General features: G+C 40.2%; 2 protein-coding genes across 2 annotated transcripts in view; one reads left to right on the top strand and one right to left on the bottom strand.

Annotated features, from left to right (window-relative positions):
* Window positions 1-14240, bottom strand: part of LOC122453369 (60S ribosomal protein L7-like) — a 683417-nt gene that overhangs the window by 59415 nt on the left and 609762 nt on the right. The gene's annotated exons all lie outside the window — the stretch shown is intronic.
* Window positions 1-14240, top strand: part of TMC1 (transmembrane channel like 1) — a 103620-nt gene that overhangs the window by 40120 nt on the left and 49260 nt on the right. The window contains 1 exon segment of the mRNA XM_043486403.1: window positions 3440-3538. Coding sequence (XP_043342338.1) covers window positions 3440-3538 — 99 coding nt within the window.

Below are 14240 nucleotides of genomic sequence, written 5' to 3'. Positions count from 1 at the left end.
GCAGAGGAGAAAACAAAAGATATAAGCATCTGAATGCAGAGTTCCAAAGAACAGTAAGGAGAGATAAGAAAGCCTTCCTCAGCGATCAATGCAAAGAAACAGAGGAAAACAATAGAATGGGAAAGATTAGAGATCTCTTCAAGAAAATTAGAGATACCAAGGGAACAATTCATGTAAAGATGGGTTCGATAAAGGACAGAAATGGTAAGGACCTAACAGAAGCAGAAGATATTAAGAAGAGGTGGCAAGAATACACAGAAGAACTGTACAAAAAAGATCTTCACGACCCAGATAATCGCGATGGCGTGATCACTCACCTAGAGCCAGACATCCTGGAATATGAAGTCAAGTGGGCCTTAGAAAGCATCACTACAAACAAAGCTAGTGGAGGCAATGGAATTCCAGTTGAATTATTTCAAATCCCAGAAGATGATGCTGTTAAAGTGCTGCACTCAATATGCCAGTGAATTTGGGAAACTCAGCAGAGGCCACAGGACTGGAAAAGGTCAGTTTTCATTCCAATCCCAAAGAAAGGCAATGCCAAAGAATGCTCAAACTACCACACAATTGCACTCATCTCACATGCTAGTTAAGTAATGCTCAAAATTCTTCAAGCCAGGCTTCAGCAATACGTGAACCGTGAACTTCCAGATGTTCAAGCTGGTTTTAGAAAAGGCAGAGGAACCAGAGATCAAATTGCCAACATCTGCTGGATCACCGAAAAAGTAAGAGAGCTCCAGAAAAACATCTATTTCTGCTTTATTGACTATGCCAAAGATTTTGACTGTGTGGATCACAATAAACTGTGGAAAATTCTGAAAGAGATGGGAATATCAGACCACCTAACCTGCCTCTTGAGAAACCTATATTCAGGTCAGGAAGCAACAGTTAGAACTGGACATGGAACAACAGACTGGTTCCAAATAGGAAAAGGAGTATGTCAAGGCTGTACTAAGACCAATTAACTAAGACCAAGAAACAAGACTGAGGTTGTGTACTTAACCGTAAGAAGTTAAATGACTCTGACTTCTTTGGATGCTTACCATACATAAGTTGGGTTAGGCTTTACTTAACCTACAAAGGATCTTTCCAGATATCAGTATCTCAAAAGCCGATTTGTTCAATACACCATTGGCAATGGCCAAAACTAATTGTTTTGAGTGTTGTTTATCCCTGTGGTTTCAAATCAGAGCCAGCTTTTGTATCAAGCCTCCCCACAAGAATAATACCAGTGCCTTACATGCTTAATGAGTTTCAGCTTTTAATGTGTAAAGTACTTTCACTTCTTTTACTCACTGAGCCTCACAACAAATTTATAAAGTAGAATATAGTCGAGTTTTTCTTTCTCCATTTTAAAAATGTGGAATCTGAGTCATATAATGCTGATTGGACTTAGCTGATATTTTTTAAAGCTGATCTGGAATGAGTGTTCGTCTTATGTAACAAGCTTATGCACCCTGTTTTGCTAGTTTTATAATCTTTGAGATAATTTGGGGGGTTATATGACTATCTGGCTCGTAGAAGATGGTGGACTTAGATCAAAAGTCCTAAGATGTCTAAGATTATAAGTATAGTACATATCCTAAGCAAAAACTTTAAGCAATGCAGCAGAATGTATTTCACCTATTTCAAGTTAACCACAACTTTGTTTTTGCTCTTCTCTAAGGAAACCTGAAACTATCACCAGTTACTACGATGCTTCTCAGTGTCAGATGCAGGGTATACAGGGAATCTTATCAGCTGCATTTACTCTTTTCCCCCTACACCATGCTGCCTCCATGTGGAGGAATGAAAGGTTGTTGCTAATTCATTCCAACTGTAGAAAATTGTAGGATGCTCCTGGGTTGGGAAGATCTTCTGGAGAAGGAAATGGCAACCTACTCCAGTATTCTTCCTGGAAAATTCCATGGGCAGAGGAGCCTGGCAGGCTACAGTCCATGGGGCTGGGAAGGGTAGGACATGACTGAGCACTGAGCATTCATATGTGGTGCAGGAAGCTAATACGTGTTCAGTTAGATGTGTTCCCAGAACTAGGAAGCATATTGGTTTTGGAAGCTTTTTTCCAGGTTGTGTTAGATGTTGAGGGGCATCCTGTTTTCAGGGCATTAATTACCAACTCCAGCAAACAAACAGAAGAGGATGGGCTCCCTGCTTGCTGACTTTACAAAACCAACAGAGGGCAGGACTGGTTGCCTCCCAGCCACAATGCTAGATTTTTCAGGGGCCTCCACCCACTGGCCTTACTCAGCATTCCTCCGATGCATTTGCCCTTTTGCCCTAAGTTCCTGCTCCCTGTGCAAACCGGAGACCCTAATCTTCTCTGTTTTCTGTGGCCTCCAACTCTGGGGAAAGAGAGCATGAGTGGAACCCACGCTCTGTTCTGTTCTGTCTAAGGAAGCCAGAAGGACTGTTGTGGAAGCTGTGCAGTTTGGGTGGAGGGAAGGAGCAGGGGCTGATTCGCAGCCGTTGCCCAGTCAATCTCTACACCTAGGTTTCCATCCATGTTCTTCCTCTTCCTCCGGCCACAGCACCAGAGAAGCGATGTTTTCATGTTGCACAAGAAGCAGCATCTGCTACGCTGGGGCTAGAGCTCTGCTCCCTGCTCTGCTCCATCACTGACTTCCTCCACCCCTAATCAATCACATGTCTTCTAATCTGGTAGCACAAGGTCTGGACAGTAAACCTGAATCAGTGATGCAGCAGACATCACGGTCAGGGTGCAGTCTTCCCTCCTGGTTGAAATGTGAAAGTGTTAGTTGCTCAGTCGTGTAAAACTCTTTGTGACCCTGTGCCTGTGGATGGTATCCCACCAGGCTCCTCCATCCATGGGATTTTCTAGGCAAGAAAGCTGGAGTGGGTAGCCACTCCCTTCTCCAAGGGATCTTCCCAACCCAGGGATCAAAGCCAGGCCTGCATTGCAGACAGATTCCTTACCATCTGAGCCACCAGGGAAGCCCCTATTAGTTGACACCCTCTAATTGTGTGCGTGACTCTCCTTTTTCTTCTCTTCCTTGACATGAGGGAGAGATTCTCCACCACCCCAACCCCTGAGGGATATTCCCATCTGTCTATGTGGGTAGTATGGTTTTTTTGAAAACTATTGTCCCCCAAAGGCTACCTCTCTCCTTTCCAGACCTCCTAAATGGGACTAGTATGGCAGTGGTGGTGGGTAGTAGGGCTCTCAGCAAGCCTCTGGGCACAGTGGTGGGTGAGATTGCTGGTGGTCTGCTGAAGTCAGAATGCAGGGTCCTTAGTGTTCCCTTTGCTCTGAACTCTGGATTTAGTAGTCGGTTCCCAGAAAAGGGGACCCCACATGGAGACCCGCAGAGTCCTCATGAAAAAGTTTCAGAAGAATTCTAACCAAAACCATTTGTGATCACATGTGTGGCTCAGACTTTGTTTCCAGTTGTTAACTGCTTTCTTTGTTTTTTCCATGTAGTACCTCTGGGGTTTGCCATATGGCAGTTTACCTAGGAAAACGGTTCCCAGGGCTGAGGAGGCATCAGCAGCCAACTTTGGGGTCCTGTATGACTTCAATGTAAGTATTTCCACACAGCTGTGCGGTGACAGATTTTTCTGTATTCTGTAATTCCATGGCCCCTCTTCTGTAGCTGAATGAAGGTCTTAAGAGAGAGGGTTCTGCCCCCTTAAAAAAAAAAAGAAAAAGGAAGGAAAAGTAAATGGAGTTTAGGAATATGGTAAGATGACTAAATGGGAATATTGATTATTGAATGAAAGTTCAGTCCAGTCACTCACTCATGTCCAACTCTTTTTGACCCCTGGATTCCAGCACGCCAGGCTTCCCTGTCCATCACCAACTCCTGAAGCTTGTTCAAACTCATTTCCATTGAGTCGGTGATGCCATCCAACCAACTCATCCTCTGTTGTCCCCTTCTCCTCCTGCCTTCAATCTTTCCCAGCATCAGGGTCTATTCAAATGAGTCAGTTCTTTGCATCAGATGGGCAAAAGTGTTGGAGTTTCAGCTTCAACATCAATTCTTCCAATGAATGTTAAGGACTGATTTCCTTTAGGGTGGATTGGTTGGATCTACTTGCAGTCCAAGGGACTCTCAAGAGTCTTCTCCAATACCACAGTTCAAAAGCATCAATTCTTCAGTGCTCAGTTTTCTTTATGGTCCAACTCTCACATCCATACATGACTACTGGAAAAACCATAGCTTTGAATAGATGAACCTTTGTTGGCAAAGTAATGTCTCTGCTTTTTAATATGCTATCTAGGTCGGTCATAACTTCCTTCCAAGGAGCAAGCATCTTTTAATTTCATGGCTGCAGTCACCATCAGCAGTGATTTTGGAGCCCCCCCAAATAAAGTCTCTCACTGTTTCCATTGTTTCCCCACCTATTTGCCCATAAGTGATGGGACTGGGTGCCATGATCTTAGTTTTCTTCATGTAAATATTATTGTCTCTGTTTGGAAAAGGACAAAGCAAGAGTTTGCAAAGGTGCTTTTTGGAAAATCTTGTTGTATTCCTCAGGTTTTGATATTTTGTATTAGCTTCTTCTCTTCTTACACGTGTCTATTTAGCATTATTGAAGAGTCAATACTAAATAAAACTAGATAGTAAATACTAAATAATAACCAAATTCTGAATTTTATATAAAATGAAAATGAGTATCACTCGATTGTGATACCCAAACGGTCATTATTCAATCATAGCACTACAATGAGTATTACACTTTGAGCTCCCCTGGGTGGGGATTATTATGGCAGGGATTCATTTTTGCCTATTGAAAACTCATTTTGGAGCGTGATTCAAGTCTGTGACAATGATTCAATTCTACACATTCTTCTTAAATGTGTAGTGGCCAGATTAGAGATGTTCCGAAGTGTATAGGATCAGAAGGTAGGATGGTGGAGATTGGGGAATTAATAATTAGGAATCTTTGAAGGGTAGCAAATGAGAATAAAATTTTATGTAGAGTGGGGAATGAAGGAAGGAGAGAAAAACAATGGTCTTCATATTTATACTATTAATATGCATATTTCACAGATGTTTTGAATTCTACCCTCAACCTCTCTAAATTCTGAGTTTCCTAAAGAAGGAATAACATCTGCTGCATCTTCGTTGAAGCCCTTGACATAATACTCAACCCGTAGAGACTTAATGAATCTTGTTTCCTGGGAATCCTGAGCAAGGGCGAGGATTTGTAGAGCATTGAAATAAGAACCAAAGAATTTAATTGATGTGAGCAGTACCAGGAAATATAAATTTAGGAAAGGTTCCCAGCCTCTGACTCAACAAGGCATTTATAGAATAAGCACAAGCAGAGTGACAGCCTCAACTTTGTGGCCTTTGGAATTTTAATTTACACCTGTCAGTTGGAATTTTCACTTAAATTCAATGTTTATTAAATATAAACAGGCCCTGGTTTTACAAAGATGAATGTGACATGGTTCTTGACCTCAAGGTAACTATGATAGTAGAAGAAAGCCCTTACACAGGCAACTAGTATACAATGCGTTCTGCACTTAGTAAAATGAAGGAGAAAAAAATACCGGGGAGCCCTGAGGAAGCAGGTTGTTTATTTCGCTTGCGTGCCTGGGTTTCAGAGAAGATATGGCCTTTGAGTTAGATTTGACTTCTTATCTTTATTTCTCCTTTCTAGTACTCCTACTTCTTCTATTTCTCCCTCTCTCTCCTCCCCCTCATTTACATTTCAATTAATTTATTACTATGCCTCCCACATACTATTTTTATTTCTCATTCTCTTCCTCGGATTGGTAACATAATAAGCTTCCAGTCTGGTTAATAAGACCAAGAACTAATAATATTACTGGCATTTTCTGATGTTTTAGTCATATCAGGGAAAGGAAGAACTAAAAGTATGAATAAAAGGCTTTTTGACTTCTAAACACATATTTTTGAAGTTTCTACACTTACAAATTTGTCAAGTAACGGAAACGAAACAATGTCCATTTTGCAAACAATGTCTGTTTGAGACTTTAGAGGTGTTAATTAACTGAGAAAGACAAAGAGGAAGGTGGCGCCGGGAGAGTTGCTAGGGAGTGGACTAGAGAATCTAGGAGGTGAACACAGGAGGAGACTAGAGGAAAGGTTTGGGCAAAAGTATGCTTTCTAAGATTTTTATTACTGCCCTCAACAGCTTTCTCCTGTCCGGTTTGGTGAAGTATTATTTTTTATTTGTGCACCAGGACTTAGTTGTGGCATGCAGCATCTTTTCATTGCAGTGTGTGAGATCTAGCTCCCTGACCAGGGACTGAACCCATGCCCTCCGCACTGGGATCACAGAATCTCAGCCACTGGACCACTAAGGAAGTTCCCAGTTTGGTGAAATACTATTTACCATGGATAAAAGAAGATGGAAACAGGAATATCCTATAATATTCACTTAGGCCAACCTAGAAATTATTCTAAGGCCATGAGAGATTATTGAAAGGTCAAGAAAAAAAGTCATTAAAGTGATGGTATGCACTTATTTCTTTCTTAATTTTTTCCGAGGACTGCGATCACTCAATTGTTTGACATATCACAAAGAATAGATTTAAGAGAGGAATGAGAGCTCTAATCCCATAGAGACTTTTTATCCCATGTCCCACATTATAAAGTTAGGGAAATGTTGAGTCATAGAAGCATGTTTAAGGTCTTATGGCTAATAAAAGCCTCTTAATCTAGTGTTCTTTCTCTGTCTTGTATCACATCAGTCCTTTTTTTGTCATCATTTCCAACATCCTTCTCATTGACAGTTTCTGGAACACAGACTGACTCCATTTAATGTTGTGTCTTGCAAGGGAAAAAGGAGTTGAGCAGTTGGATCCCATTTCTACCTTTTGTAATAAACATGCAATTCTTAAATTAGCTTCTCAAGTAAAAAGGTTCAATATTTAACCTTGCCTGAATTCTTTACTTGCTGCTCTGAACAGTTACCTGATAGAGATGTCCTCTCTGTATTATCAAGTGATCTAACTGGACAGCCCACTATTTCATCTATCATAGTACCATGGCGGAAACCTTTGCCCAGATGTCCTTTTCGGTCCCTGGAAACCCAGAATTCTGTACTTCCAAAGAGCCCAGAGATGCCAGGAGAAAAAGTTTTAGGCCCAGGATAGAGATGACTGGTGCCTAAATGGTCTAATCAGAACATGAGCTTTTTTCCCTTCATTTAAAAATGTTAATATATCAGATTAGGTAAGCAGTGTCATATAGACACAGGTAAAGAAAAGCAGAATGAACTTATAGAACACTGGAAAATAGATGCAAGCGTGACCTCTTGTGGTAGAAGACCCTATAAGTTGGGAAGGATCAGAAAATTTTCAGGTGGAGATGGCAAATTTGTGGGGAGCTGCTTCTCTGTTGAGTTCGTGTTAGAACCTTGGAATGTCTCTCTGGATGCTCCCCCTCCTCACTCAGAAGTATCCCCTTGGAGGTCATCCAAATTCCCTTTAATTAATAGCAGTTGAGTACTGTTTGATTCATGCAAGGCCAGCCAGTCTTATGGATTCTCGAAGTCACCATTTACAAAGCACCAATTTTTAATTTATTTTTATTATATACCCAGTGGTAGGTCTTACTGGGTAAGAGGAAAGTATATTTTATTAAAATAGTAAGAAATAGGAAGGTGGTATAATATGGATATTATGAATCAAATTGACAGAAATAGTATTATTTGAAGCAATAGAACTAGAAGAACAGGTTTAAGTCAGTAAGAAGAGGATGTCTTTCTTGGCATGATATTTGGAGACACAGAATGATGTAGGAATGATGAAGAGACTATAGAGCTTTGATATTCTTGTGAGAGAGAAAGGGAGGAACTGAGGTGGAATTTGGAATGAGCTTGAGCTGTTACCAGACAGTGAGATCATGTGGGTAAAGATTTGCGTTGTGAGTAAAGGGAAATGCATTTAGCTTGCCAGCTTGAGGGCATTTTGTACATTGTGGATGGAGATAAATGATGAGTCAAACTTTGTCTTCCCTTTCCCCCTGGTCATCATAGATATGGGGGCTGTGGAGAGGAGAGGAGAGTTTATATCCATTATGTATTAAACAGGCACATACATTAAATTTTATCTTTATAACAACCCTTCAAAATGAAGATCAATAATCTTTTTATATTTGAGGAGACTGGGACTCAGGGAGATTCACTGGTTTCCCAAAGATGGCACAGATAATTAACTTCTTTAATTGAAATTTTGAAATTCAAACTAAAATGTGGCTGACAATGTAAAATTGTTTGTTTTACTCTAATATATCATCCCAAGCCTGTGCCTTCTGCCCACTTTTGCCACATCTCATTTTTGAGGTTTATCCTCAAAGGAGACTGTCACAGTCTAAATGTTAATAAACAGCAGTTCAGGTCCTTGTTTTATTGGCATTAATGTTTCTGTTAAGTAGTGATCTAAAGCGAGAGTATCCTCTCAGACAGTCTCAGTTCTTGAAGTTCCTTCATCTCTTACTGTACCAGCCACACTTAGAAGAGATATTTTGTGATTCACATATGGAATGATGCATCCTTTCTTTAGAAATATTTCAGTAGTTCAAATGCACTTTTGTTTTTAGGGAGCTCCCCTTTTTAAAATTGAGGTAAAATTGACTAAAACATTATATTCATTCTAAGGTATATAGCATCATGATTTAATATTTATATATATGTTGCAAATGGTTACCACAATAAGTCTAGTTATGTCTCTTACTGTACATAACATAGTTACAGAATTTGTTTTTCTTGTGATGAGAAATTTTAAGATTTTCTCTGTCTACTGAAAACAATGCATAACCTGAAAGTTGAAAATTGTGCTTTATTCGGTGGCTTTACTGAGGTTCATAGCCTGGGGTGGCAGTCTCTCAGATCGCTCTAAGGGATTGTTCCAAAGAGGTAAGGGAAGAGTCGGGATATATGAGAGTCTTTACTGGGAAAAAACAAAAACAAAACATAGCCCATATAGTGGAACATAAAAGGATTACTGCTAATCACAAAAAACAAACCTCTCAAGTTAATAATTTTAGTGCATTTGTTTGTAAGAGGAAGATGCGAGTCTGGTTTCATTGAAATGATTCGTTTGATATGGTTCTTAAATATCTAGGAGTGGTATCCTATTTTTCTCTCCTGAATTGTCTTAAAAGTGTATGGTTGAGGGTACCTGCAGCAGCGAATGGTTTGATGGCTGCATTGTCCTCTGTTTACTAAAATGGTAAGCAACTTTGTCCATGATTGTTTAGCAATTTTCAGATATGCAATACAATATTATTAACTACAGTCACCATGCTGTATGTTATATCCCCATGACTTCCTTATTTTATTACTGGACGTTTGTATTTTTTGTCTCCCTTTATCCACGTCACTGTCTTTTGAAGGAGGTCTTAGCAGCTGCTCTATTGTAGTTGATGGTGTCTACTCTTGAGACCCCATGACGGGTAGCCCACCAGACTCCTCTGTCCTGGGATTTCCCAGGCAAGAATACTGGAGTGGGTTGCCACTTCCTTCTCCAGAGGATCTTTTCAACCCAGGGTTTGAGCCCGTGTCCCCTGCATTGCAGGCAGTCTATTCTTTACCCACTGAGCCACCAAGGAAGCCCATGTTGGGATTACTCAGTTTCAACAAGTTTCAAGGCATGGTCCCTTAGCCAAGGCTATTGTCTCAGCCTGGCCCAAAGCTGACTCAGCAGACTCTGAACTCCTAGAACATAAATAATTCCCCAGTGAGGGCAAAAGTATTACCCATGCCAGGCTGCTAAGCCACCTACGAATTCCCAAGTCCATCCAGAGATACGGCTCTTCCCTGGGATGGAGATCCTCAGGTTGGACGGGTGCGCATCCTCTCACCTGTGGACTTGATGAAACTCTTATGACGGCTGCACTGAACAGAAGCAGGTGCCGCTCAGGCATATGGTGCTGGGATTGGCAGCATCTGAGGGCTGTCCACTCCTGGCTCCCACATTTGCTTTACTTCCTCAATGTCCAGTGCAGGTTTCTCTGATTCAACAGGCTCATTAGGGTTGGTTTAAAATGAGGCATATCAAATTCTGCTCCCATTCATAGGTCTTTTTCTTGCTTCATAGGCTTCTTAACCTACTACTTCTGGACTTGTTTATGACACCTTTATAGCCTGTAATAGGAAAGATCCTTGGGTTTACTCTTAGCTTTCTTGGTATCCTTTTGTTCTCCTGAATTTGGAGAACTGATTCCTTGGGATCTTCTTTCTTTGCTTCAGCAACAACTCCTAGTTTTCAGCATCTCCTTTAAGCTGTATCTGCCAAACAAAAGACGAACTTTCTTTTTGCAAAACTTTGGAATGCCTATGATCCTAATACTATACTTACAACATGAAAATGTTGTTTTCTTCTTTAGAAACGATCACAGAAACAAGTCTTCTTCTGATTAATTAAGTGAACATTTATTGAAGATTTTCCAGGTGCCAGGTAGTATGCCAGGCATTAAGCAAATGTGAACAAAAACCAACAAAACCTCTGCAATCAAATAATCATAAAAATAAATGTAATTGCAACTGTTCCATGTGCTATGAAAGAAAGCTAAACAGTATTAAGAGAACATGTATCAGGAAACTTGGTTTATGGCCTAAGAGAGGGAGGTAGATAAGAGCAGGAGTTTTTCTGAGAAAGTAACATTTGAATTGGGCTTTGAAGAACCAGAGAGAATAGATGTTCTAGGCAGTGAAATCAGCATCTGCAAAGGTCTTGTGATGAGAGAGGGTTGCCTTATTTAAAGGACAGAATGAAGGCTGGTGAAACTAAAGCTGAGAATGTGAAGGGGCATCAGGGACAGATATTGTTAGAGAGATAAAAAGATATTAAAGCATGTGAGACCATCTAGAATCTAGACCATAACACTTTACTTTTTCTCAGAGTAATTGAAAATAATTTGAGTGGTGAGTGAGTAGTGACATTATCAAACTTGGATTTTGAAGAGATCAGCAGATTGGAGAAAGGCAAAATTGATGTGAGGAGATCAAAGGTGAGTCTATCAATATGTCCAGAGGTGAGAGACTAAGATTGTTTAGAAGAGCTCAGTTTACCTGGGAGGAATTTGCTGATATCTAAATATTGGCACCAACCTAATAGGCTGAGCTTGGTAAATTCAGCTGAAAGGCTGAGTTATTGAGTTAGATTAGAACCTTACAACCTATTAAATTATATTCTGTAACATAACAAGCAACCCCAAGTTATGAGTCTAATACTTCAGCTGCGACAAGTAGATTACTTAAGTTTACAAACTTTTGAAATCAGTAAAAACTCTATCTGATATTTCATCATCATATATCACTTATGGATATTATTTGCTTATATATTATACTTGAAATTATTTGCATTTGATAATCTTAAATATTTGAAATAAAATGTATGCTATTCATACTGGATTTTAAAACTTCTGAATTTAAGTTTTTTCTAAGTCATTTCAATATTTCCTCTACATTTTGGGGGTATTTTTATTTCCTCAAAAACTCCTTGTTAAATACTAAGATAATATTTAAATCCTAGGTAATACTAAAGTGTTCCCAGTGCAACCTGTGTCTAGACAACTACCGGATCACTTTTCATGTATGACTTGACATTTCACGACTTTAAAGAAGTAGTGGACAGATTTATATAGAACAACAAAACCCCATAATATAGTCCCTTTAATCTCCTCTTGTGAAATAAAAGATCGTTTTTCCTATGTAGAAAGAAATCACATGTAGCCTCTCATTTTATAGCACCGGGATTGTCTCATTATTATAAGAGTTTTAGGCAATTAGACAGTAGGAAAAATTGAAGAGTTTTGTCAGATATTTTCTTGGTGTTTTGACTCATTTAATCCCAACATAAGATCATTATTTTCATGTTTCTGTCTTGAATGATTTACTCTATTTTATTAAAATGAGTAGTAGAGAGCAGAATGATAGAAAAGGGTGGTTTAGATGATAATTTGAAGGAGCTTCACTGCAGCCATGAAATTAAAAGACACTTACTCCTTGGAAGGAAAGTTATGACCAACCTGGATAGCATATTAAAAAGCAGAGACATTACTTTGCCAACAAAGGTCTGTCTGGTCAAGGCTATGGTTTTTCCAGTGGTCATGTATGGATGTGAGAGTTGGACGGTGAAGAAAGCTGAGTTGCCAAAAAATTAATGCTTTTGAACTGTGATGTTGGAGAAGACTCTTGAGAGTCCCTTGGACTGCAAGGAGATCCAACCAGTCCATCCTAAAGGAGATCAGTCCTGGGTGTTCATTGGAAGGACTGATGCTGAAGCTGAAACTCCAGTACTTTGGCCACCTCATGCAAAGAGCTGATTCGTTGGAAAAGACCCTGATGCTGGGAGGGATTGAGGGCAGGAGGAGAAGGGGATGACAGAGGATGAGATGGTTGGATGGCATTACCGACTCGATGGGTATGAGTTTGAGTAAACTCCAGGAGTTGGTGATGGACAGGGAGGCCTGGCGTGCTGTGATTCATGGGGTCGCAAAGAGTCTGAGCGACTGAACTGAACTGAACTGAACTGAGGATTGCTAATGACTACCAGAAACAATTTCTCTGTTCATTTAACCATTCCACAAAGATGAGTGTGGGATGCTAGAAATACAAAGATGATATATACTCCCTGTCCACAGGGACATTATGGTCTATTTGGACATGCAAACAAATGAATGCCATACAAGGTGACAATCTCAAGCTCACAGATGTGTGTCCTGGGCATATGGAGGCATAATGAAGGAGGATTCAGGGTTGGAGTTTACTGGGATTCAGTTTACTGGCTTTCTTAGAGGATCCAGTAAACAGTAACCCTGTTTTTCATCTGAATTCTAAATTTGAAAGGCGAGCCAAGTTAATTCATTGACCTATCAGAGATGTCACTATATCTTCCTTGGGGTGGAGTGAGTAAAAAGCTAGAGGAGGGATGGGGTGAAGTTCATCTAGTGGCACTTTGTGCAAATGAAAGAAACGATCGTTCATTTCCTCATACACCTGGCTGTGGTCTAGAGGTCAGTAAAGCCTTTACAAAGGTATTTTCACCTATTTTAAAGAAACAGAAGGAATAACCTGGGCTCTGAAATGGGGAGAATAACAGGGAATAATATTCTTAGCAGAGGGATCAATATGTACAAAGGTATGGAGGCAATAAACAGTGCTGTGCACTCAATATCTGTGAGTGATTCAGCCAAGCTGGTATGTAAGGAGAGAGAAGAGTGGTGGAAGATGAGTGCCATACGAAAAACAAGGGTATAATCAGGCAGGACAGTCTCATTCATTATGCTGAAGACTCAGACTTTATTCACTAGGCAGTGGAGAACATGACAGTTTTGAATTAGGATAGAAACATGGTCAGAGTTACCCTTTAAAAGACTCTCTGTGAGTATGGTATGGGTTTGTTTTCATAAGTTGAAGGCAGGGAGTCCTGTGAATGGTGGTGGTATACAGAGAAGGGATGAGTATCAGATAAGGCAATGAGGCAGAAACTAAGGGCTTAGTGAGTGGCTGCATGCATCGTACGGGTACAAACATGGGAAGATGTGAAAATGTCCAAGTTTCTGGCCGAGGTAATCGTGGGTTGGTGGCTCATTTCCTGAGGTAGGAGGGAAAAGCTTTTAAAATGCGGGAGAACTTTTAAAATGTACTACAGTCAAGATTCCTGTGGAATATTCAAATGGAGTGAGATGTGTAATAGGTGTTGGGCATATGATCTAGAAGTTCCACCATTTTTGTCAGTTGTGGATCATGACACAAAAGGGAAATGGAATTTTTCTTTACAGAAGCCAGTATGGTTTAAAAGGGATTTGCATGTAGAACTTTTCTTAAGGGTCTCTGTAATCCAGTCTCCCATTCCATCTATGTATAACATTTAGGAAATATGTTCTCATTAAAAATTAGTTAGATAAATAAGTACATGATTACCTGTGACCAAAACATCAAAACATTCTCGTAGATGTGTGTCAGTGACTATGCTCTAGACCACCAGCAGCATGGCATTCAGACCAAAATTAGAGACTTAGTAGATGATGTGCAAGCATGGAACCCAGAATTGGACAGGAATTTTCTGTGCTCATTTGAAACTTGGCTCTGACTGTGGTTTCTCTGTCACAGATTTGGGGATGGAAGAGTGTTCCCACAGGAAAAGCCATGTGTGCTGACATGGAAACCGAATGGAACCTTGGCTAGGCTAGGAGTCATTGCTATTTTAGTCACTTCCAGATGTCTGCTGTTGGAGCTTTAAGGGAAAGGGAAAGATGTATGGCTTGTGGTGGGCCCATAGGGTGGAAGGGAAGGGG

This window comes from Cervus canadensis, chromosome 14, assembly GCF_019320065.1.
Source record: "Cervus canadensis isolate Bull #8, Minnesota chromosome 14, ASM1932006v1, whole genome shotgun sequence".
Classification (NCBI taxonomy): Eukaryota; Metazoa; Chordata; class Mammalia; order Artiodactyla; family Cervidae; genus Cervus; species Cervus canadensis.
Note: the sequence above shows the minus strand (reverse complement) of the source record. Positions and strands in the feature narration are given on the sequence as shown.